We start from the raw sequence: 23,004 nt of genomic DNA, 5'->3' as shown, positions 1-23,004 counted from the left end.
ATTTTACATATTTAATGGATCTTGCTCTTCAAAGTTTCCATATGTTTATAGGAGCCTGTGAGCTAACTTACTGCTTGTGATCATAAATTTCACTCCTAACCGTTCCCTGATTCTGAGCTTTCCAAGCATTCAGAAACTGAATTGGTCTCGTTTCTACCCCAATTCCTGATGTGAATGAGGCAGCAATGGCACATAAATTGGGAAAATTCAAATTTTATAATTTCTTTGGCTGCAACAATTATTCTGATGTCAGTCTAAATTTGTTAAAAATAGGTTTGCACTGTTCCAATTGAAAACTGCGCTTTCAGTGAACATCTCAGTCTTCTTTCATGTGTAGTAAGAAAAATTGTTGACTAATGAATTGCTCTTTTCTACTCCACTCAAGATAGCTCGATATAGTTGTCTCTTTTTATGCATTAAGTGATTTGATATATCACTGACTGTGCTTTTTGTTTTTACCTTTTTGTGTTCCTAATGTCATAATGCTTAGATAGCTTTTTCCCCTAGTACCTTCTCTTTGCCCCTTACCCTGAATCAGGAATGTTCCTGGCCTTGCAAATCATCTTTTCCTACCATGCAGGAAATGGCAGAGAATGGCTACTCTGTAGCAGGAGATGATATCCAACCGAAGAGTATTACATCGCCTATGTCTGAGAAGAAAGAAGGAGGCAAGCACCGAGAGGACCGGCGACCAATAACTGTGCACTTTGGGCAGGTATGTAGTTAAGTTATCCAATCTGTGCATGGAATTGACCTTGTTATAAGGACCAGAGTAATTTAATCATTAAAAAGTGGCACTTTATATCATGTCATGCTGCCTTTTTATCCTTTCTCGAGAATGAATGCATGTAAATGAAACGATTCCTTTTATTATGCTCCTCACAATTTCTCTTTCTTCCATTAACTGTGTTCTTTGATTTTTCTTATTTATTTGCCAAGAGCACTCCAGAGTTGCTCATTTAGTCTTCCTTCATTTCGCTGATACTCTGTTCCTTGTAAGAATGATATATGGTGAACTGACAGCAGTATTAGTTAAGCATTGAAGCTCATGTTAATGTAGAAAAGCTGTTTGTAGGAATTTCAGCATGCTTCCCAAAAAATGCAGTCAAAAAGCACAATCCAAAAAATAAATTAGCTACTGGTGAGATTTCATGATGAAAATATGCATACATTAAGCTATTATTAGTGATATTAGAGGTCAGCATTTGCAGTAGGAATTTTTTTTACAAAATTGTTCTTCACGTGTGGACCTCTGTGGAGGGACCAGCATTTATTTCCCTTTTCACTTACTTTGAGGAAGATTAGCGTTAGGAATTACAGTTCCCATACTATCTTTGTCATAAGTGGTGAATGGTGTGAATTTTGGACATGCTGTTGAACAGAACTTAACTAATTTCTGCTGTTTATCCTGTAAATAGTATACACTGTAGCTTTGTGCTGGTAGCAAATGTTTAAACCAAGAAATAGGTACTAATCGAGTGGACTGCTTTAGCCCAGATGGGTTGAGCTTTTTGAGTGTTGTTGTAACTCCACTCATCCGTGCAAGTAGAAATATTACATCCCTGATTTCCAAAACTGACTTCTATAAGCCATTTTTATCTATTTAAAAATCTTGTACCGCTTTGAAATTTATAGAGGAAAACCTGATAGGTTTTCAGTGGCTGACAAAATTCTCCTAGGACAATATTCAATACATGTATGTTTTAAATTAGACTGCTGCAAGTTCATCAGGGATTTCTCTTATTCTACACAACAATAACTTATGGAATAGGAATTTCAAGATCAGTATGACCTATTATCCAGAAAAAATTTTAATTATGCGGAACTGTTTAAAAATAAAAGAGTGGAACTTTATGATGTCTGAATTAGAGATCTTAATTTATCTGAACAGCCTTTTACATGGATCAATGATAAGCATTCATAAGTCTTCTACATATTTTCTTTCTACAAATGCTGACTGGCGTAATACATTTATCTAGCAATTCCAATTTATTTCCGAACTCCAGCATTAACAATTTTTTTTACCTAAAATCACTTTTCATTGTTGGTTCTGTCTGGCCAGGAGGTGAGACATGCACTTGAATTAACAGAAAATACTGGATGTAGAAAATGACTGGATGAGGATTTCATTTACCGAGATGCTGATAATTTCATTACCAGCATGAGGACTCTGCAATATCCACTGTCCCTTTTGGTCATTGTCTGGACAGAATTTAACATACTGTTTTTAATCATTATGAAGTGAATTTTGTTATTGGCATTTTTCTATCAAATTTTGAGAAAGAAAAAGTGCAATTCACTTTCATATCATCCTTAAATGATTATTAGCTTTTGATTTATTTGCAATGCATTTTCAATATCTATATGCTTTAAAGAAGACACAAAACAGCATTTGTTGAAATAAGAACAATTTTTCTGAAGCAATTAGGATCTAACAAGCTAAAACTCATAAATTAATCATGCAACATAATGAATTAATTAAAATTTGGTTAATTTTAAAGGTATCCACTTCTGTTTAAGCCTCTCATCTGTCTTTTTCTGCACCTTTCTTTGTATTAATCCTTGCTAAGGGGAGAAGCAACAAAACAACAAATTCCCATTAAATATGGTGAAGAATTGGCTGAAAATGGTCAATTTGCATATTTAGTTATTGAAAACTTGAAATAATTGAAGGGAACAGAACGGGATCAATGTGTGTCATGTGAGGTATTATTTGTCGGACAGGTAGCTGTTGTGCTGGTAATATAAATTAGTATTGGTGATGATAATCACAGAATAAATCTATCATATATGTCTGTTCCATTGAAATTTTAATAACTGTGCAATAGCCTTTCTGGAGATGAAAGCATTTCCACCAGTGAGCATATAGGATTGTACTGGTGCCACACAGTGCCACGTTTCTGCACACTTTTGTGCTAATATCTGATGTCTGAAAAATTGATTGAAACTGGATACCGCGTTTCATTTAATACCTTTCATACAACAGACAGAACAGTTGACTCATTCATCATTTGCTTTTAGCACAAGTCATACCCAAATCTAGAGACTGTTTCTGTAGAATCTTATTGCGCATGTTTTTAAACAAAACCTTGGAGACAATAGAAAAAAACCTTGCTGTGCACAATAAAATGGGCACAATGATTAGATTTTACAGTCTGACAACAAAATATGTAAAGCAAGAGGAGCAGGTTAAACAAACAAAATAATAAACCTCAAAACAAATACCTCAAATCATTGAGTTCCATTATTATATTGTATTCATGTTCCTTATTTTAAATATGCAATACATTCATTTGAAAAATAAAAGCATTCCATGCAAAACTGTTATTTGTAACAATTAAAATTTCCTTTATTCTAACCGTATCAGCATAATCTATTCTCAATCTTAACATGCCTAAAAAATGCTGGTGATTCAATTGGTTAATTCCCCTACTTTTTAAGTGCAGGTGGATACCTTTTTAGGCTTTAAATAGCAGCTTCAATTATGACAATATGTAAATGTTTTCTATCTCTAAGTACCAAGTTATTTTTCCCAAAATTGAAGTGTAAATGAGCAGTGTTATATTTTGGTGACTTGTGAGTTTTGTTTGAACCTGTTTTGTGTGCAGATACAACTGCTATAATCTCAAAAGTTCATTAAGGAGCTTTTTTTAAATTAAAAGACGTATGTTAATTGTTTCAAAAAACATAGTACATTTCATTTCCTGGTCCTTGACTGTGTTTATGTTCATTTTATAAAAATATTGATTTACCAAGTTGTGGAACTGGTACATAATTTTGTATTGTTTTAAACTGGTTTTCTGATAAAATATGACTTTTCCATTTCATGTTTTATGTTGCTGTAAATCTTAGTTTTAATCCGTCCAATGATCAAAGGGGAAGAAGTTTAAAAATGAGACATCTCCCATTTAAGATGGAGATGAGGAGAACTTTTTTTTCACTTCAAAGGTTGTTGGTCTGTGGAATTCTCAGCCCCAAAGATTAGTGATTACAGAGATATTTAATATTTCAAAATCTGTGTTTGTTAGATTCTTAACCGACGAGGAAATCAAAGGGATCAGGGGTAGACAGGAAAGTAGAAACTTGAAACAGATTAGCCATGATTTTATCAATTGATGGAACAGAATTGAAAATCCTAATGCCTAATCCTACTCCTAATTTATATGTTCGTATGTATACCTTATAAGTTTATTTGTTTAACTCTTTCTCATTCTTCCTATTGCATGAAATAGTTTCATTTTAGAGTGCACATCAGCTAAGGTCACTGAGATTTTCAAACTGATAAGTATAATATATAATTTCACACATGCCACAGGAGATATTCTCATTGTTGTAGTTGAATTTTGGCAACTGTTGATATTTAGAGTTGGAACATATTTGCTCATTATCGTAATTGATTCTGCTATTTAAAGCCAATAAAAGCGTCCAGCTGCACTTAAAAGGAGGGGTACCCACACTGGGACTTGTACAATCCTCATCATCTTAGGTATGTTAACATCAGGAATAGATAATGCTGATGTTGTTAGAATAAAGGAAATTTTAATTGTTACAAATGACAGTTTTGCATAGAATGCTTTTACTTTACAAATAAGTGTGTTGTACATTTAAAATAACACGAATACAACAAAATAATGGAACTCATTGATTGGAGGCTTTTGCTTTGAGATTTATTTAACCTGCTCACCTTTCTTTATGTATTTTGAAGTCAGACTAAAATCTACTCATTGTGCCAACCCTATTGTGTGCAGCAAAGCTTTTTTTATCTGTATCTCCAAGGTTTTTTAACATGTGCAGTAAAATTCCACTGTTAAAGTCTCTAGATAATCAAGTCTGATGAATGCAACAGCAATTGGGTGGTCAGTAAAATGCAAATTGTTTTGTCGAGAGATTGATATCGGAATTTGCCTAATTCAGCATGTAGAGCAATTAATGAAAATATTCTAGATTTTCAAAAGAAAATAAGTAAGTTCTGCTGACTTTTCATTTCCCTGTTCAGTACATTCATTTGTGAATGTGTAAACACGTTTCATGTTGTATGCACATTATCTCTCATTGCCAGATGCTGGTCTGGCCCTACCAAAGACATGTTTCTGTTTCGAGTACTTGACACTCAGCTCGTTTAGCTTTAGTTTGTAATTTGAGTATGTGAGTTTAGCAGTAGACTTTTTTTTTTCTTTGCATAAGTATATGCTTGGGGAGAAAGTGAGGACTGCAGATGCTGGAGATCAGAACTGAAAATGTGTTGCTGGAAAAGCGCAGCAGGTCAGGCAGCATCCAAGGAGCAGGAGAATCGACATTTCGGGCATGAGCCTTCTTCATTCCTGAAGAAGGGCGCATGCCCCAAACGTCGATTCTCCTGCTCCTTGGATGCTGCCTGACCTGCTGCGCTTTTCCAGCAACACATTTTCAGCATATGTATATGCTTGTCTATTCTGTTTAACATTGTTAAAGCCTAACCACAAAATATGAAGCTCAAGCTATAATGTGTATGAGGGACGTATATGAATACATAATTGTATTGAGACAGAGATACGCACACACATTTGTTGAAAGCAATATATTTCAGCGAGAGCAGTAGACAAAGATATACTCAAAAGTAGAGCCAACTAATTGACTTTTTTACTCTGGTTGATTTATATTATTTGACTCGTACTTATTCAAATTTTCTTGAGCATTTTTATTTGATGTTTGATTTACTGGCTGCCATGAGCTATGGAATACAATTTACATGTAAAAGTGAAGACATAGCAATAAAACTGCATTGAAAACTGATGTGGCTTTATGCCATCAAAGTTTGTTGAAGTTCGTACGTATGTCATTGTAGCTGAGGGGTGTAACTTTATAAAATGCAAATTAGATTCCATAAGTAGCAATAGGTATACAAGCTGCAAAGTATTTTTCCAATGCAGAATTGCGGGTTTTGTTAAAAACTGAAGACAGTAGTTATAATATTATAAAGCTTTCTTATGCAAACGATGAGACGAGCTGTTTTTCATCATTTGTCAACTGCTTAATACATCTGCCAGTGTTATCCTGGTGTGCACAAACAAGACAGAATTTTAAAAATGCATGCATGTGGATTAGGGTCAAGCCCTGTGTTTTTCTAATACAGCAGGTTCGCTGGTACAACTGCAGAAGTAGATCTAACCAACAGCAGTGAGATGCCTTAATTGAGACATGCTGTCAAAGTGACAAACACATTTGCATAAAATGTATTTATTTTCACTGTAACGGCCTGCAGTTTGCTGTTGGTTGAACATTCTTAATCAGCTTTCTCTAACCGTGCCTGTGAAAGCTGTTCTATACATTGTGCTCTTCCACATTGCATGACAGTTTGTCTGAAGGGGGAAGGGACAAAAAGCTGATTTTTTTTTTATATGCTGCTGTTTTTGCCATTGGACCTGTTTGCTTGGATAGAGCACATGAAAAAGTCATGCTCTTAGTATTGCCTGTACCTAGCATCTGTACATATAGCTGAAAGCTGTAACTGTTCAAAACAGTTTTCAATTCTGCAGATCTGTCATACGTGTCATGATCTGAATATCAATATTCTTTGAAAATTAGACATTACTTTTCAAAAAGAGATGAGCTTCAAGTAAAAGAATGAGTACAGACAGTAGGGAGACTACGGGCAATAAATAGCTTTTTTGCATTTTGATCCAGAAACCTTCAGTACATATGTACAATGGGATAGCAGCGTAGCAATCTTGACTGTACGTTTTTGAAAAATACTTCAGCTAGCTAGCTTAAAAGACTAAGAGTATACCTACTCCAATTTTGGAGTCAGTTCTTCAGCAATATTTTGCTAATTGATATGCATCCTTGGAGAATGTGACGATAGCATTTCATCAGATGATTTCAGTAACTGGTGTAAGATCACCAACCTGAGTTTAAAATAGTATCTGGCATTCTCTTAGCTTAATTTTTGTCTCCTGATCGATCCCCAGTCAAATTTCGCCTAAGAGGAGGAGTATATTTTTGAAATTAAGTTTTTATTACTATATATTATTCATACTATTGTTGAGTTCCATAACTAAGTTAAAAGAATGTGGTTGATGCAGGCAATTTATTCTACAGTATCACAACCAAAGTAAAGTATCGAATGAAAGTAACGTCCTTCGAGTGATATTTGGTCACCTTGTACTGAGAATCTAATGTTGACCTACCTCCAGATCCAATAATTAAATGAACCTTGAATCTTTATTTGAAAGGAGGCTATAAGGGAAAATGTTCCTTTACTGAAGGTATCATTCAACTGAAGGGAGATTCAATCACCACTGGGTCTAACTCTGTGTGTCTAGCTTGAGCCTCATAATATAATGCTAACAGTCCTCTTATTTGTCTCAATTTTCGCTCACTTAAACAATTCGTTTTTATGGTACTGTTAAAGCAGCAGCATCCAAGAGGGCTAACAGATGCTATGCCTTAAAAGAAAATTATTGCCTTATACTGTTGACTAAAATCATTGCTCTGATTTTGTGCACTTACCTAAGATTGTATGTCTCACCATATAGTTCGTGAGAAAAAAAATTACTTCAGTCCAAATGAAGGGCACAAACTGAACTATTGCCAAAGTGTCTGATATCTCTCTAATTTCCATGCAACAAACCCAAAACAAAAATTAGGACAGGGAGAGACCAGTATTGTGTACCATGTTGTGGTGTATAGGATAATATAGCAACTTGAGTGAATATACCTTATTTGAAATCTAACCTATTAAATGAATATTTATGTATTGCTTTCTATCTGTAAAATCAGTGCTGTGAAAGCCATAATAATTGTCCTGAGAACCATGTCAAAGAGGTACATGAAGGGTTATTTGGGCTTCTCATGATAACTCTGGTAATGATGCATGACAGGCTGTGAATTAATTGGTTTGGTGTCTTTTGCCTTTACAGTGTAACATTTTTATTGCAATAAAATGGGATTGTTAGTTACCTTCTGTTGAACTGAGTGTCCACATCAAAAAAGAATTTAAAAAGTTGTAGGAACTGTTTGAATTGATGGAATATGGTGACAATTTTATGATTTTAAGTAGACTATGATGTTTTCACCCAAAGATTTGGTAATCTTGTTTATAGATTAACTGCTTGCTTCCTAATTGTGACACAACATCACTTCTGTATTCCAAGTTAGATAGCTTTGCATCTGAAGTATGTTCTCCATAATCATGGTATTGACAAATTTAATCAGTTTACATCAGAAGCGTAAAATTTATAGAATGGGAAATACTCATCTGGTCACACAACATCTGTGGAGATAGAAAAAATCCAGTCTTTTAACTGCATTTCTGAGTTGCACCAAATCTAGTGGCCTATAAAAATAGACGAGAGCCAGATGTACCGTCTGCCCCATTTCTGCTGGATTCCATTTTGTTTTGGTGTGGTACTCGGTGGGGAATGAATCACAAAGATAAGAGGCCCAAGCTCACCAGGGCTGTTTTAAATTGATGCTGAGTTCAAGCACATCCCAATTTCACGGTTTTAACGATAGTGTAGAATGAATTTAGGAAGTACACATTAAACAATCGTAAGTTGCACATAATATCTGTTTCGGTATCTGATGTTATTTAAATATGAAGCCCTTAAACATGGGGAGAAAAGGGTTTCAGCTTTCAGTTGTAACAGAGGACAGGAGACATATGGTACTGGAGCTCTTTGATTGACAGGCCATCTCGTATGGCTTAGAAAAGGAATTTGGCCATTGGTTTCTGCATTTTCATAGAATCATAGAATCCCTACACAGTGGTCTTAATTCCTGTTTTTTTTTAAAAACTGTTGAGCCTATTATGAATGTTTGGCTACATTTCAAAAGTTTTAAAATTATTTAGCACTGCCTCCCATTGAGATGTATGAAGAGGCTATGAAAGAATTAGTTAGCTGCCTTTGATGTGGTTTATGAGTATTTGTTGCATTTTACAGCACATTGACTAATTGAGAGTATTTAACTTTTTCAAATGGGTTTCATGCATGACGGTTGATTTCTATATAAAGCATGTATGGGTGAGAGTACTCTTCAGTTGTTAGACTTTTTTCCTTCATCTCCAACATGGTTGCTGAGGTCTGCCTGTGATGGTTGAATGGTTCGTGAAAGAGGACTGGGGAGTGAATGTGGGCAGGTCAGGGCTAGAGAGCCTAGCTGCCTTTTTAAAACAGCTACACCAAGATCTCCGAACCAAAGTGAGCTTTCTAATCCACCCAGTTGAACATCCATGCCCCATTCAGGGCTGCCGTCAAACCGCCTCTCGAGATTATGGGCCAGACTTCACCATAACCCACTTCCTCAAAGGTGGAAATAAGGTGGATGAGCTTTTTCTTAAGAGAAACAAAGGGCAAAACTTGGAAGTTTCCTCACTTGAACTTCCTACTTCAATGGCAAAGATCGAAGACAATGAATTTCAGATTGGTAACTTTTCATTAAACTTATGTACTTGTGTGTTTTACATTATATAAAATACAAAATTTTAGTCAATCATGAATGGATCAGTTATTAGATTATGCAAACTGATGAACTCAGGAGGTCAATAGTTCTAATATGTTTTTGTTACACTCACATTTAATTGCAACTCGATTTATTTCTTCATGGAGAATATGTTCATTTAATTCAAAATATTTCTCCTGTGATTAAGTTTGAATTTTTCATAGATATCGTTTTTAACCTTTATTGTCGATCATTTTCCCTTGCACACACATCCAATGTAAACTTTTTACATTTCGAAGCAATAGATGTTATTGAAAGCAGTTCAGTGCTAAATATTCTTTGTAGTTCCCAAATTTCTTTTAATGATTATCAATTGCATGTAGCAAAAAATTAATTGCGTTTTGTGAAACTAAGTAATTCATTGTTCCCTAAATAACCCCAAACATTTTAATCTTGCATTTTAAGTAAATGCATTCATTCACAAATGAGACTGGAGTTCTCAAAGAACCTGAGTTTGATGACTCCTGGACATTTGCAGGTACTGTCATAGTTTGAGTATTAACTGCCAGGATACTCTCAATGTTGGAAATAATACAACAGATTGTACAATTGAGCTTAAATTGCTTCTGGCTCAGTTCAAATCCACATCTCTAGAGTGATATTTTATGATCTAATCCTTGATCGAAGGTTCCTTTGGTCGTTGGGCTTTTCATCAAAATATTTAACTGTTATTCTTTTAACATGATCAACACTTTGCATTTTATTTTTTCAAGTGCAGTTTTATATGAAGTTCACGTGCTAGTGAAGTTCAAGAGAAAAAGTTAATTCTAAATGATTACAGAAACTTGCATTTATTCAGTGCCTCAGTGTTTTAAAACATCTGCAAACACTTTATTAGAGAAAACAAAATTGACACCAAGCCATGCAAGAGAGTAACAGGGGAGTGAGTAAGGGGCTGATCAAATAAGCAGGTTTTAAGAATCATTTTAAAGGTAAGAGAGAGATATTGAGAAGTGGAATGTTACACAGAAAGATTTTTAAAAACTCATTCATGGCATGTTGACTAGGCTAGTATTTATTGTCCATCCCTTATTTCCCTTGAGCTAAGTGCTGGAAAAAGTCAACGATATTCCTGTGTCACATGTGGGCCAAACCAGGTTGGGAGCACGAATTTCCTTCCCTAAAGGACATTAGTGAAACAGCTAGATATTTATAGCAATCAACGATAGTTGCAAAATCACCATTAAACTAATTTCAATTAGAGTTTTTTTTATACTGGATTTGATAGGTTTCCACCATGTCTCTCGTTTCCTCCCACACTTCAAAGATGTGCAGGTTAGGTAGATTGGACATGGGAGATACAGGGTTATGGGGATAGGGTGGGGCAACTCAGTCTGGGTTGATGCCAACTCAATGGGTCTAAAGGCCTATTTCCACTCTCTGTGAAATTCAAATCATAGAATCACTAATCTGTATGGTTGACTTCAAACTCGTACCATCAGAATATTAGAGACCTCTCGATCATAGTTCAGCGATATTACCAATACACCACTATCTCCCCATATAGAACCTAAACAGTTAAATATGTGGTTATTGGAAGGGGGGGGGGGGGTGAGGAAATTGAGGGTGCAAAAAGGTTCAGAGTCCTTTGAAGGGTTGTAAAGCTCAATGAAGTTGGCAGGGGTAAGCTGAGGAGGGTCGTGGAGGGAATTGATGGCAAGAATTTTAAATTTGAACTGTTCTAAGCATTGGTGACAGAGTTGTATTTAAATAATTGGCTGTAGTGATCTTTTAAAAATAGTAGTTGACATTTTGCCTTCCACTATTTTTGGAATGAAAGCTGTAGATTTCCGTGACCCTTTTTGATTTTGGCCTTATTTTGAAGGGCAAAGAACAAGTGATCAGAGCAGCATGTTGATCTATTGTTTGCAAATTGTTATTTTTGAGAAGTGGCTACAGTGAACATCTGCTTAAGATTTGGAGATGCCGGAGTTGGACTGGGGTGGACAAAGTTAAAAAATCACACAACACCAGGTTATAGTCCAACAGGTTTAATTAGAAGCACTAGCTTTTGGAGCATCGCTCCTTCATCAGGTGGTTGTGGAGTACCTGATTGTAAGACACAGAATTTATAGCAAAAGTTTACAGTGTGATGTAACCAAAATTATACATTGAAAAATACCTTGACTGTTTGTTGAGTCTTTCTTCTGTTCGAATACCATGATAGTTTCACTTCTTTCATGTGTAAATCATAAAACTTTTTTTTAAAAGTTGCATTCTCAGGTTAACTGTAACAATTGGCGTTAGCTAGACAATATGTTGAAGGTGTTAGCCCCCTGTGTGCTGCTGTCTGTGCCATAATATTTATTCTAATCTAAAAAGTGAGATAACAAAGTCTTACATGAATTTGTGCAGTTTTTGAGCAAAGTACAATGGAACTCTGCAAGTACAAATTCACCCCATAAACGTATATGTGTATGTGGGCCAGACCAGGTCAGAATGGCAGATTTCCTACCCCAAAGAATATTATTAAACCAACTAGGTTTTTATTACAATTTGACATGGTTAGTATCAGACTAGCATTTTTTTAAAAATTCAATCTTTATTGAATTCAAATTCCATCAGCTGCCATTGAGTAATACTTTTAAAAAGGGACAAGATCAGTAAAATAGAAGCTTTAGATCTAAGGATCAAGATACAGAATCAATTTTTGTGGAGCTAAGAAATAGCAAGATATAGCCAACATTAGTGAGAGTTGTTTATAGGCCACTAAACCGTATAGTAATGTTGGACATGAAGTTGCCTTTAATCTAGGTAATAAAATAGTAATGAATGACTTTGGTTTACATAGTCTGGATAAGCCTAACCAGCATTAACGTGGGGAAGGATGAATTCATGGAGTTTGCATGTGATGTGTTTTTGGAGCAATACGTCGATATAGCCACAAGGTATCGACCTATTCTAGAGATTGTGATGTAAATGAAATAATAATCAAAAAGAGTTAATTAATAATTTGGTTGTAAAGGAGTCTTTAGGAAACAGTGACTATAATATTATATACTTTGGTATTAAGTTTGAATGTGATGTACAGATAGTTCTTCGAAGACACATGAATTGACTATAACACAATTGATGAATTGTGGATGTTGTTTGTGTTACCCAAACTTTCTGCTGAATGGGTATAGCGAGTTTTCCATTGTGCGATCTTCTACAGTGCAATTCTATAGCAGTTTCCCATAGCGCGAGGTCACAGAGGAACACACTGTTACGTTATAGCAGAACAACCTGTGGTTTACTCTGAAACTAAAGTCTTCAGTCTGAAGAAGGAAGCTATAAACATACGGAGCAATTAGTAGATTGGAAAAATGCACTAAAAGGTTTAGCAAGAGATGAGCAATAGCTGGTATTTAAAGAAGAACTATGTATGGTCTGCAACAAGTGTGCATTATCTAAGGCACAAACATCCAGTGGGAAGCAGCATTCAACCATGGCTAAGAAAAGAAATTAAAGAACTGAACAAAAGAAGTGGCTAATAAGGATTTAAGAAAACATCGTAAGCCTGAGGATCGGGAACAATTTAGAACACAGCAATGGATGAACAAAAAAACTTGTACAATTGAAGGAAAGCATATATGCAATCTTGTGAGGAACCTAAAGGTGAACTGTAAAATTATCTTTAGGGATGTGAAAAAGAAAATATTTGCAAGGAGAACTGTAGGTCTATTACAGGTGAAAGTAGGGGAACTGTAGGTCAGTTACAGGTGGAAGCAGGGGAACTGTCGGTCCGTTACTGGTGGAAGCAGGGGAACTGTCGGCCTGTTACAAGTGGAAGCAAGAGAATTTATACTGGAGAATAGGCAGAGAAGCTAAACAATTGCTTTGTGTCTGTCTCCACAGAAACAGATACAGAAAATTGCCCAAAAATGCTAGGGAGGCAAGTGATTTGTGAAATTGAGACATTAAAAGAAATTATTGTTAGTAAAGATACAGTGCTTAAAAAGTTAACTGGTTTGAAAGTTGATAAATCCCCCACACCAGGGGATTGTTTTGAAGGAGGTGGCTTAGGATACTAGATTGGTAATTACCTTTGAAAATTCTGTAGATTTGAGAAAGATTCCTGAGGACAAAATGTACCAAATGTGACCTCAGTATTTTAGAATAGAGAGACTGAAAATGTGGAGAACTGCAGACTTTTAGTTTGACAGATGTTCTGAGAAAAATGTTACAATTGATTATAAACTGGACACACAGAAATTATTGGCAACATTGGATTAACATGGATCTATAAAAGGGAATTCTGTTTGACAAACTTGTTTTTTGAACTTTCTATTGTGGGTGTATTTGGAATTTCAGAAAGCTTTAAATAAGGTTCCACACATGTGGTTAGTAAACTGAATTAGAGTACATGGGAGTAGTGGTGATGCACTAGTATTGATTGAGATTTAGTTAACAGAAAGCAGAGAGTAGGAATAAACAGATCATTCTCAGGTTGGCAGGCTGTTACTAGTGAAGTACCACTATGATCAGTGCTATGGCCATAGCTGTTCACAGTTTATATAAATGTTTTGGATGTGGGAGTCAATTACAATATTTCTGAATTTGCTGAGGCCAGAAAACTAGGTGGGAATGAAGGTCATAAGGAAGATACAGGGCGATTTCATGAGTACTTGGACAAACTCAGTGAATGGACAAGAACATGGGCATTGGAATATACTATGAATTAGTGTGAAGTTAGTCACTTTAGAAGGAAAAACAGAAAAACATGATAGGAAAAACAGAAAGCATGATAGTCTGGATTTTTCAATGGCCAAATAGTGGTTTGATGGGAATTATACGTGGAAACCCTGAGGAATCTCCTCCGTAGCAGACTCAGAAGTTATTGCTTGGGAGATTAAAGATTCCACTGGTCAATTTGCCTACACCTTCCAAAAGTCTCCGTTTAAATTATAGAATTCAGAGACGTTCATTCAAATTAAGTAAGTGTTACTCGGGAAAAATTAGACAATTAAATATGCAGTCTCACTCCTGTATAACTGTTCAATTGATCCAAACTTCCCTCTCAAACACCCAACTACCTCCCCCAGATCCTTATGTGACATCCCTAGACACCATTTGCTCTGAACCCAAGCCAATATCTCCCTTCTCACACTGCTGACTTGATCTCTATGCCTCTTTCCTCCCCATCCTGGGACCCTAAACTCATACTTACATTACGTACTTAATATTTGACAGCAACTGACAGAGTGGTTGTCTGTGATTCTTGATGTTCAAATGTCAGGATACAGCAGCTGACTGTTTTGAAAAGGGGGGCACTGTTTGCCTTTCCCAATGGTTCTGCACGATGCAAGTGCTGTCAGACTGGAATTACAGTGTAGCACTTCTGATTGGAATGATGAAGGGCTTTTGCCCGAAACGTCAATTTCGAAGCTATCTGGATGCTGCCTGAACTGCTGTGCTCTTCCAGCACCACTAATCCAGAATCTGGTTTCCAGCATCTGCAGTCATTGTTTTTACCTCGAAATACTAAACTGTCTACTTTCACAAAAAGAAGGCCTGGAAGGACAGTCTGAGTGAGGTTGCCACTCCTTGTAAAACCCAGTCCAATATCTCTTCAGTGGTGAAAGCTTGGGAAATGTTGGTGTCTGAACGGGCCTGAGCGTCCTTGTTCAGGAGCCACTAAAAGCTGGAATGTTTGTGTAACGATCAATAAGGAAAGTAATCACAAGGTTGGCCTACGTCACAAGGGGATTTGAGAACAGAAGTAAAGGTATCTTCTGACCGTTATATAGAGACTTGGTGAGCCTGCACATGGAGTATTATGCACAGTTTTAATGCCTTCTTCTCAGCAAGGCTTTATTTGCCATAGAAGGAAGGCAGCTGAATTTCACCAGGCCAATCCCGGAATGCTGGGATTGTTTGATGAAGAGAAATAAAGGGAACCAGACCTATGTTCTTTGGAATTTTGAAGAATGACAGGAGCACCATTAAAACTTAGATGTTGTCATGCTCTATAAGAAGTTTGTACGTAGTTGGAATGTTTCCCCTAGTGGTGATTTAAAACCAGGGGACATAATCTCAGAATAAGGGGTAGGTCATTTCAGAGGAATGTCTTCACTCAGGTGATAAATCTTTGGCATTCTGTACCCCAGCGAGCTGAGGAAGCTCAATGATTGAGCATGTTCAAGACAGAAATTGGATTCTGGGAGACTAATGACATCACAGGATATGGAGGTGATTTGGGCAAGTGCATTGAGATAAATAATCAGCCATGATTTAATTAAATGGAGGAGCTGATTCCACTGGATGAATGACCTTCTCCTGGTACTATATTCCTGAGCAGTAGCTGCTACTGGTACTGAAACAGGGAGAGGCCTATGATCACAGAGGGACTGAGACCACGTGTGAGTCAGTGCAGAATGGAGCCATGGGAAAGGGGTCATAAGACAGAAGGCAGATGGGGGTTAGAAGCAAGCCAGGTAGGGTTCATTTTAAGCTGCCACTTCCTTATCCAATAAAGGTCCCTGATTGAGCACGAAGTATCTTTGAAGATTGGCTACCTCCTACAAGGTTACTGGCAAACTCAATAGGAAGCTATGCTGCTTCTATGTAACCCATAAATCAGTACAAAATTTTGGTGCGTTCGGGAATAATTAGTGCCAGTTGGTTCAATGATGATCCTAATTTACATGCTGCTACAAGTGGGTGCGTTCTGCCCATGGGCCTGTTGTGGCATCCAACCTAACTGCAAGATGCTTCTGCTCCAGGAGAATGATGTTTGGCTTCTCCCATGATTAAATTGTCTTCGTTGCCATGATATATCAAATATGTAACCTCCAGAAGAGTACAAAATATCTTTCAGCTCAACAACCACTGACTCAAACAACCTTGTGATGGGTTGGAAGCTTTTGAAATATTGCTTTGCTTGTCGTCTTCAGTTTTATACTTGACATGAAAATAGTTTTCTTGTAGAATTATGGTCTTCAAGTCAGCACTCAATATTTTTGACTGACCACATGCACTAAGTACTTAGATATTGATTATGGGCACACTGGATGCCTGCATAACTGAACGAGACATTTTCCATCTCCATTCACCTTCAGATTTTTCAAACCAGCATTTTCTGGTCACCCAGAAAGAAGCAAAGGAGTACTATAGGGACCCTACTAAGAGTTCCCTCATGCTGGGAAAATGTTCTAACCTATAGTGTGTTTCATCAGTTAAAAATGAAATATCCTATATGAATGATATTCAAACCTAGCTTTCTGAACAAAAGTATGTGCGGGTGCAAATTCTCAGAGCTGTTGTAACAATGGGGCAATTAAGTATAATTTTAAAAAAAGGCTTTGTGCATTAATACAGTCTTAAGGTTGGCAAAGCATCAGAATAATGGTGAGAATTTCACTTAAACTTCTGGAAGCTATCAGCTGCTCTATGGGAAATGACGAGGAGTTTCTGTACATTCTTTTGCATGGATTAGAATATATCCAACCAGATTTTTGACAGGAACAATGTTGTCCATTGCTTAGGTTGAACATTCTGTGATTTTTATTCATGACAGATTAAGTCAGTTGTAGAGGTTGAGATGATACTAGTAAAACCTCTTTAAATGTGACATTAGTTCAATCCTCCAATACATTAAAGCATTGTAATAATCTCGAGATTTCATTTGCCTCTTCTGCTATGTCAAAGTCCTGGAACTCTCTCTCTACACTACATGGACTGCAACAGTTCAAGATGAAGATGGTAATTCACTAGCAGCTTCCCAGGGTTAATTAAAGATGGACAATATATACTGGTTCACCAAATCACATGCACAAGTAAAAAATGTCTATTTACTATCCAAGATCTGATAATAGTCATTAGCTTAACAGCTCTCTGACCAACAACTGATATATAATACACTACAGTACAGTACAGGAATACGCCCTTTTGCCCACGAAGTCTGCTGGCCTTTTTCATCCGTGATGATTGGCTTTTTGGAGTGCACCTATTTTTCAAGTGGAATACAGCTGCAAAGAATACCAAATTACCCGTCATAGGTCTCTTTTCTATTGACATCACAGATAGCTACTTAAAAGGCTTAACTCCTTGGTTCATGCTTAAAAGCAGTTAGGAACTGACAAGAAATGTGGTCATTGTGAGCAATGCATCCCATGATTGAATACTTAAAAAATAATGAAATATCTAAAGTTTATTAAAGGAATCTTCTACAAAATTTGTTACCACTTCGAGCAAGTGACCATAAGACATAGGAGCAGGCATAGGCCAATCAGCCCATTGAGTCTACTCTGCCATTCAGTGAAATTAATGGCCGATCTGATAATCGTCAATTCCAGTTTCCTGACTTTCCCAGGAACCTTAAATTCCCTCGCTGATTAAAAATCTGTCTACCTCAGCTTTGAGTACACTTAATGACACACCTCAACAGTCATCTGTAATAAAAATTTAATCAAAATCGCCAACCTCTAAGAGAAGAAATTCTTCCTCATCGCTTTCTTAAATCTGGAGCCTCTCTTTCTAAAATAATACCCTCTGGATCAAGACTCTCTCACAAGTCAAAACAAACTGTCTCTATCTATGCTGTCAAATTCCCTAAGAATGTTTGTACTTTTCAATACAGTCACCTCTCATTTCTCTGTATTCCAACAGTATATGCCCAATCTACTCAACCTCTCCTCGTATTAGGTATTAACCTAGTGAACCTTTTTCTGGATTGCCTCCAATGTCAATGTATCTTTCCTTAGATAAGATGTCCAAAGCTGTTCATTGTGTTCCAGCTGTAGTCTTGACTAGTGCCTTGTATAGTTTTCGCAAAACCTCCCTCCTTTAAACTCCTTAAAATCCTTTTAAATGCCAATATTTCGTATGCCTTTCCTATTACCCGCTGAACTTGGATTCATAGCTTTCTGCAGTGTTTCTCCATTTAAATAATATTACCTCTCTATTCTTCCTGCCTAAGGACATAACCTCACGTTTGTTTTGCCCATTTGTTTAACCTCTGCAAACTCGTTGTTCTTCCTCACCATTTGCCTTCCCAACTATTTTCGTGTCATTGGCAAACTTGGTTCTAGTACAGACACTTTCCTCATCCAAATTATTAAGATATATTGTAAATACTTGCAGTCCTGGCACTGGTCCCTATGGCTTGCCATCCTAAAATATTCAACTCTCTGTCTTCTAGTAGCTAGCCACTATTCTATCCATGCCGATATACTGTGAGTTCTTATTAAGTACCCTACTGTGTGGTTCCTTCTCAATATTCTTTTGTGACCATTATCACAGGCAAATCATTTTGTTTGTATGTTTTCAAATAGTTCATGTCCCCAATCTCCAAGCCATCCTCAACTCCACATCCTTGCAATTTCCCTTGCAACATTTTCCTATTGCAACCCCTTTCCTGAATCTCGGCGGCCTGGAAATGACATTTTCACTGGTGAGGTGACTGCTACTGGCAGCTTATTCCAAATATGGTTTGGTTGTGAAGTGTGCCCAGACAGAAATTTATCCCATAATATTTGTCGAGATTCTGGATCTGCGTTTAGCTTGTTCTCAATATTTAAAAACACATGTATTCTTTGGTACGTTTTAAGAGTTTCTAACAAAGGCTTGACTTTGCATAAATAAAAGTCATGTGTTCCTAATCCTGTAGAACAGAGCTTTAATGGTTTCCCACACCTCTTTTGAAGACAAAAAAATTGAGTGCAGAGTAAATTCAATTGAAATTTTTTATGCAGATGTCATGGCTCAAATCTCTATCCATGTTTAAATGCACTGACCACCAGAAAACTGTAGTGTGAACTTGGCAATCTGTAAGCTACTCTATTGCACAATGTACCGTCAATACCCAAGAGAATAAGTTTAGAAATCATACTCTGAGCTTTTAATATAACTTATTACAGATTACTGTTTGAAATACCAGTTTTTTTGTGTAACTTAGTAAGGCATATAATTTGGAAGACTGACTTTTCAAAAAGTCAATTATTCATGAACGTGACATTTTCTTCATTGATTCTTAAAATACAGTCTCCACTATTGCATCAAATGTAAAGTTGGTAGCAATGGATCTTACCTGAGATTGGAAATGCTAGGTCATCAGCTGCCTAGTTCTTGAGAAGTTAAAAATTATGCAAGCAGTCATGTGCCAGAGGTGCCCTTGAGGGTTTTACGTTCTGAATTTCCAACAGTTGGACTTCGTTAGGAGCCTGGTGCTGTTTAATAAGGAGGTTGGACTGCTGGCACCTCCACTGCTTATTTGTTCTCAGAGGGCTCCAGGGCTGCTGCAGTAAGCAGATCGGCCAGAGCTGATCATTACAAGGGCATACGCTACCATGAATAAAAATGTCACAGGATTTCTGTCCTAAGCAGTGGAAAATGTCATTCCTGTCAAACAGATATTAGAAGATTACTGTGTAGTCGGTACAAATTGGTTAGTTGCATGTTCTGAGTTTTGACATTCATAGATTAAGTCTGAAGAAAAAACAATGTTGACCTATTTATCTGTTATTGCTGATGTATATTCTTTTTTTTTGCATGAAAAAGCATTTGTCAAATACTAATTAAAAAATTTTCAGTAAAAAGTGAAGTAAAGTGATTTGTTCATGCTGACAGCAAGTATTTGACTAACCAATACAAGTGGGATACATTGCAGGTGCATACTGTAATAATCCCATACACTGATAACAATTCATTGATAATTAGCTTTTTTAAAGACTCACAGTTAGCCCATCCAGGGTCCAGCTTAAAACCTTCAGCTGAAGGAAGAGAAATGCATTCAATATTTAAGTCAACAGACAAGGGATGACAGATTTGTCATCTGTTCTGAGCAGGCCACTATGTGAGATACTGGATCTTAAGGAAGTCAAAACTTTTGAACTGGATTTGACAATTCATTCTCTATCGTTCGCAAATATATCTTCAGCTCACTGAGCTAAAACAAGGGCCAGAAAATGGATATCTTCCCAGTTCTTGGAGTCAATCGATTGTATGTAAGCAAATTAAAGTTAAATGACAAGAAAAGAAATGAAGTGTCAAGCAAATATGATGTGGAAAAACAAACTGGGGGTTATTATCAGGAAAATGTACAGTGTATTTCATTGGAGCCAGTCTTATTGGATCCCTTTGATATTTTTAAACTGAGCAATGGCACCTAATACAATATCACCATTCAAGCGAGGGACCACTAACATGTCCATATCACCCTCACCATGATCAGAGCCAACAACTGCTGGGCTAACCACTGACTAATCTGATTTACTATCTCCAACAACCTGGCCCCAAACTGACAGAGGCAGGAAAACCTCTGTTGCAGGAGACTCGACATTGCTGGACTCAAAGACCCTGAGAAGAAAGACTTAGTTGGGCGTCGCCTCACAGCCAACCTGATCATGGCCAACCTTCCAGAGCCAGAAAATACCCACAGGCCTTTTCCACCCTAAAAGCCACCTATCATCAGCACCTCCATGAAAATGCTTGGCGTCATGACCAAGAAACCCCAAAACTGGTTCGACGAGAACAATTAGAAGATCCAGGATCTCCTAGACCACAAATGCAAGACATTCTTGAACTGGCAGTTCTATCAAAACTCAAGCAAGAGAAAACAAGACCAAGGTGCAAGAGAGAACCCGTGACCTAAAGAATAAATGGTGAATGGAAAGAGCTCAAGAGACTTAAACTTGCCAACAACTACAATGGGTGGGGTTCCATCATTGTAATCAGTGTCATCTATGATGAGAGCTCTGGGTGGTGCATGTATGGAATGAGTTGCCAGAGGATGTGGTGGAGGCTGGTACAATTGCAACATTTAAGAGGCATTTAGATGGGTATATGAATAGGAAGGTTTGGAGGGATATGGGCTAGGTGCTGGCAGGTGGGACTAGATTGGGTTGATATCTGGTCAGCATGGACGGGTTGGACCGAAGGGTCTGTTTCAATGCTGTACATCTCTATGACTCTATGATGCATGACTCTGTGTCTTGAGTCAATAAATGTCACCTTCTAACCAGCCATGGTGTGATTAATTTTTATCCTTGAAGAACTAGAAAAATAAAGCAATTTGCTGGCTGTAGAGAGGGCTTCAGATATGTTAGTCATTAGTTAGACTTGCCTTTATGTTTAGATGTTTAAATTATTTGTGTGATATGTTTATGAAAGTAAGAATTGATAACACATGAAGAAACTAGGGCACCTTGGTGAATAGAAGAAGCAACTGTCTACCTGCTTAACCAGAACTGCATAGGATGTGTCAATTGGAATACTAGGATTCAATGTTAAATCAGGTACACAACTAGAGATAAATGGAGGGAAAGTTTTAAAACTGGATTAAGGGAGAGACATAATTTAAGAACAATTTAAATTCCATATTTTGAAAATGTCTAACAATTAAAATTTGAAGGAAACTGAGTTTACACTTTATAACATGAAAGTTTCATACCAGAAAAGTTAATTTTGGCAGACAATAATACCTATCAAAATGATACTTAGACGAGTTTAGTTCATATTTACTGTTCAAATGCCAGCAACTTTTTGCATTTCACTGGTGAGGCAGGCCGATCCTGTTTTTGCAGAGTTAATACTGGAGTGACACTACCTTGATAGAAACCTTTGGATATTTGAGTTTAAGCTCATATGGAGTTGCTGAATTTGCTGTACCATTGGCACAAAAATAACTGAGTGCAGTTAATTCCAGTTATTTTGGCAAACAAGGGTCCTTTTCCTACATTGTACATCTTTGAACAAGGCTCTGCTCTCAGAACTTGTTTCGTGCATAAAAATTGGGCAAGGTTTACACTGACTTAAGTGTTTTATTCCTTAGTAAATGTGTATAGACTCTTTATTACATGTTGCCTTGTCGGGTTTTCTTTTGCATTTCAGGGATGTTTCTCCATCAGTATTTTACTTTATTATTTTCAATTTGGCACACAAACGTACAGGAATCGGGAAAAAAATCTATCGAACCCTAACTGCATAATCTCCTAAGAGTGGAAAACAACCAGAGGGAAAAAATACTGCTAACTCAGGAAACATACTGGAAAATTCCTCCAGCTCCTGAGGCAATCAAGCAAACTGGCAGGAGACAATAGCCTATTACTCTTTATAGCCTTTGTTAACCAGTACTTGCCTTTAATAATTGAAAATACCTTCCTCACTTGGGAGCCTGTGACGTTTCCCCTTGAGAATCATAATGTGCGATGAGGTGAGCACAGAGTGGTTTTGAACTCACTGAATAATTGAAATGAGGGATAAATTGAGGGACCTTTTGAATATGGGAGCTGCACCTTCTGAGACATTTTTGGTTGTGCCAGTCAATACATAGGGACGTCCATTCATAGGCTCCCCCCACAAGTGTCTTGGACATATTCTAGGAAATCTGTTTTCAGCACCTCTGTTTTAAGTGCTGACTTCCATGCAGTCAACTGATGTGTGCACTTACCACCGCCTGAGTTTCAAGTCGAAAAGAGCCAACTTGTCTTGGTGTATCTTCTAAAGCAAAACTTATAAAGTTTCACTATCAAGAGAAACATTGTTGCCTATCCCTATTGTTCCCCTCTGAGCAATTGTACCCTTTTCTGCTCTGTCATGTCTTAA

At 37.0% G+C, this 23,004-nt stretch overlaps 1 protein-coding gene across 4 annotated transcripts in view; it reads left to right on the top strand.

Annotated features, from left to right (window-relative positions):
- The window catches only part of dennd1a (DENN/MADD domain containing 1A), a 525,508-nt gene that overhangs the window by 459,678 nt on the left and 42,826 nt on the right, over nucleotides 1-23,004 (top strand). For all 4 annotated transcript variants that reach the window (XM_072566190.1, XM_072566188.1, XM_072566189.1 and 1 more), the window contains exon 19: nucleotides 581-715. In XM_072566190.1, coding sequence (XP_072422291.1) covers nucleotides 581-715 — 135 coding nt within the window. The remainder of the gene's footprint in view (nucleotides 1-580; nucleotides 716-23,004) is intronic.

This window comes from Chiloscyllium punctatum, chromosome 49 (genome assembly GCF_047496795.1).
Source record: "Chiloscyllium punctatum isolate Juve2018m chromosome 49, sChiPun1.3, whole genome shotgun sequence".
Taxonomy (NCBI): domain Eukaryota; kingdom Metazoa; phylum Chordata; class Chondrichthyes; order Orectolobiformes; family Hemiscylliidae; genus Chiloscyllium; species Chiloscyllium punctatum.
The sequence above is the reverse complement of the archived record's forward strand: the minus strand, read 5'-3'. Positions and strand labels throughout refer to the sequence as shown.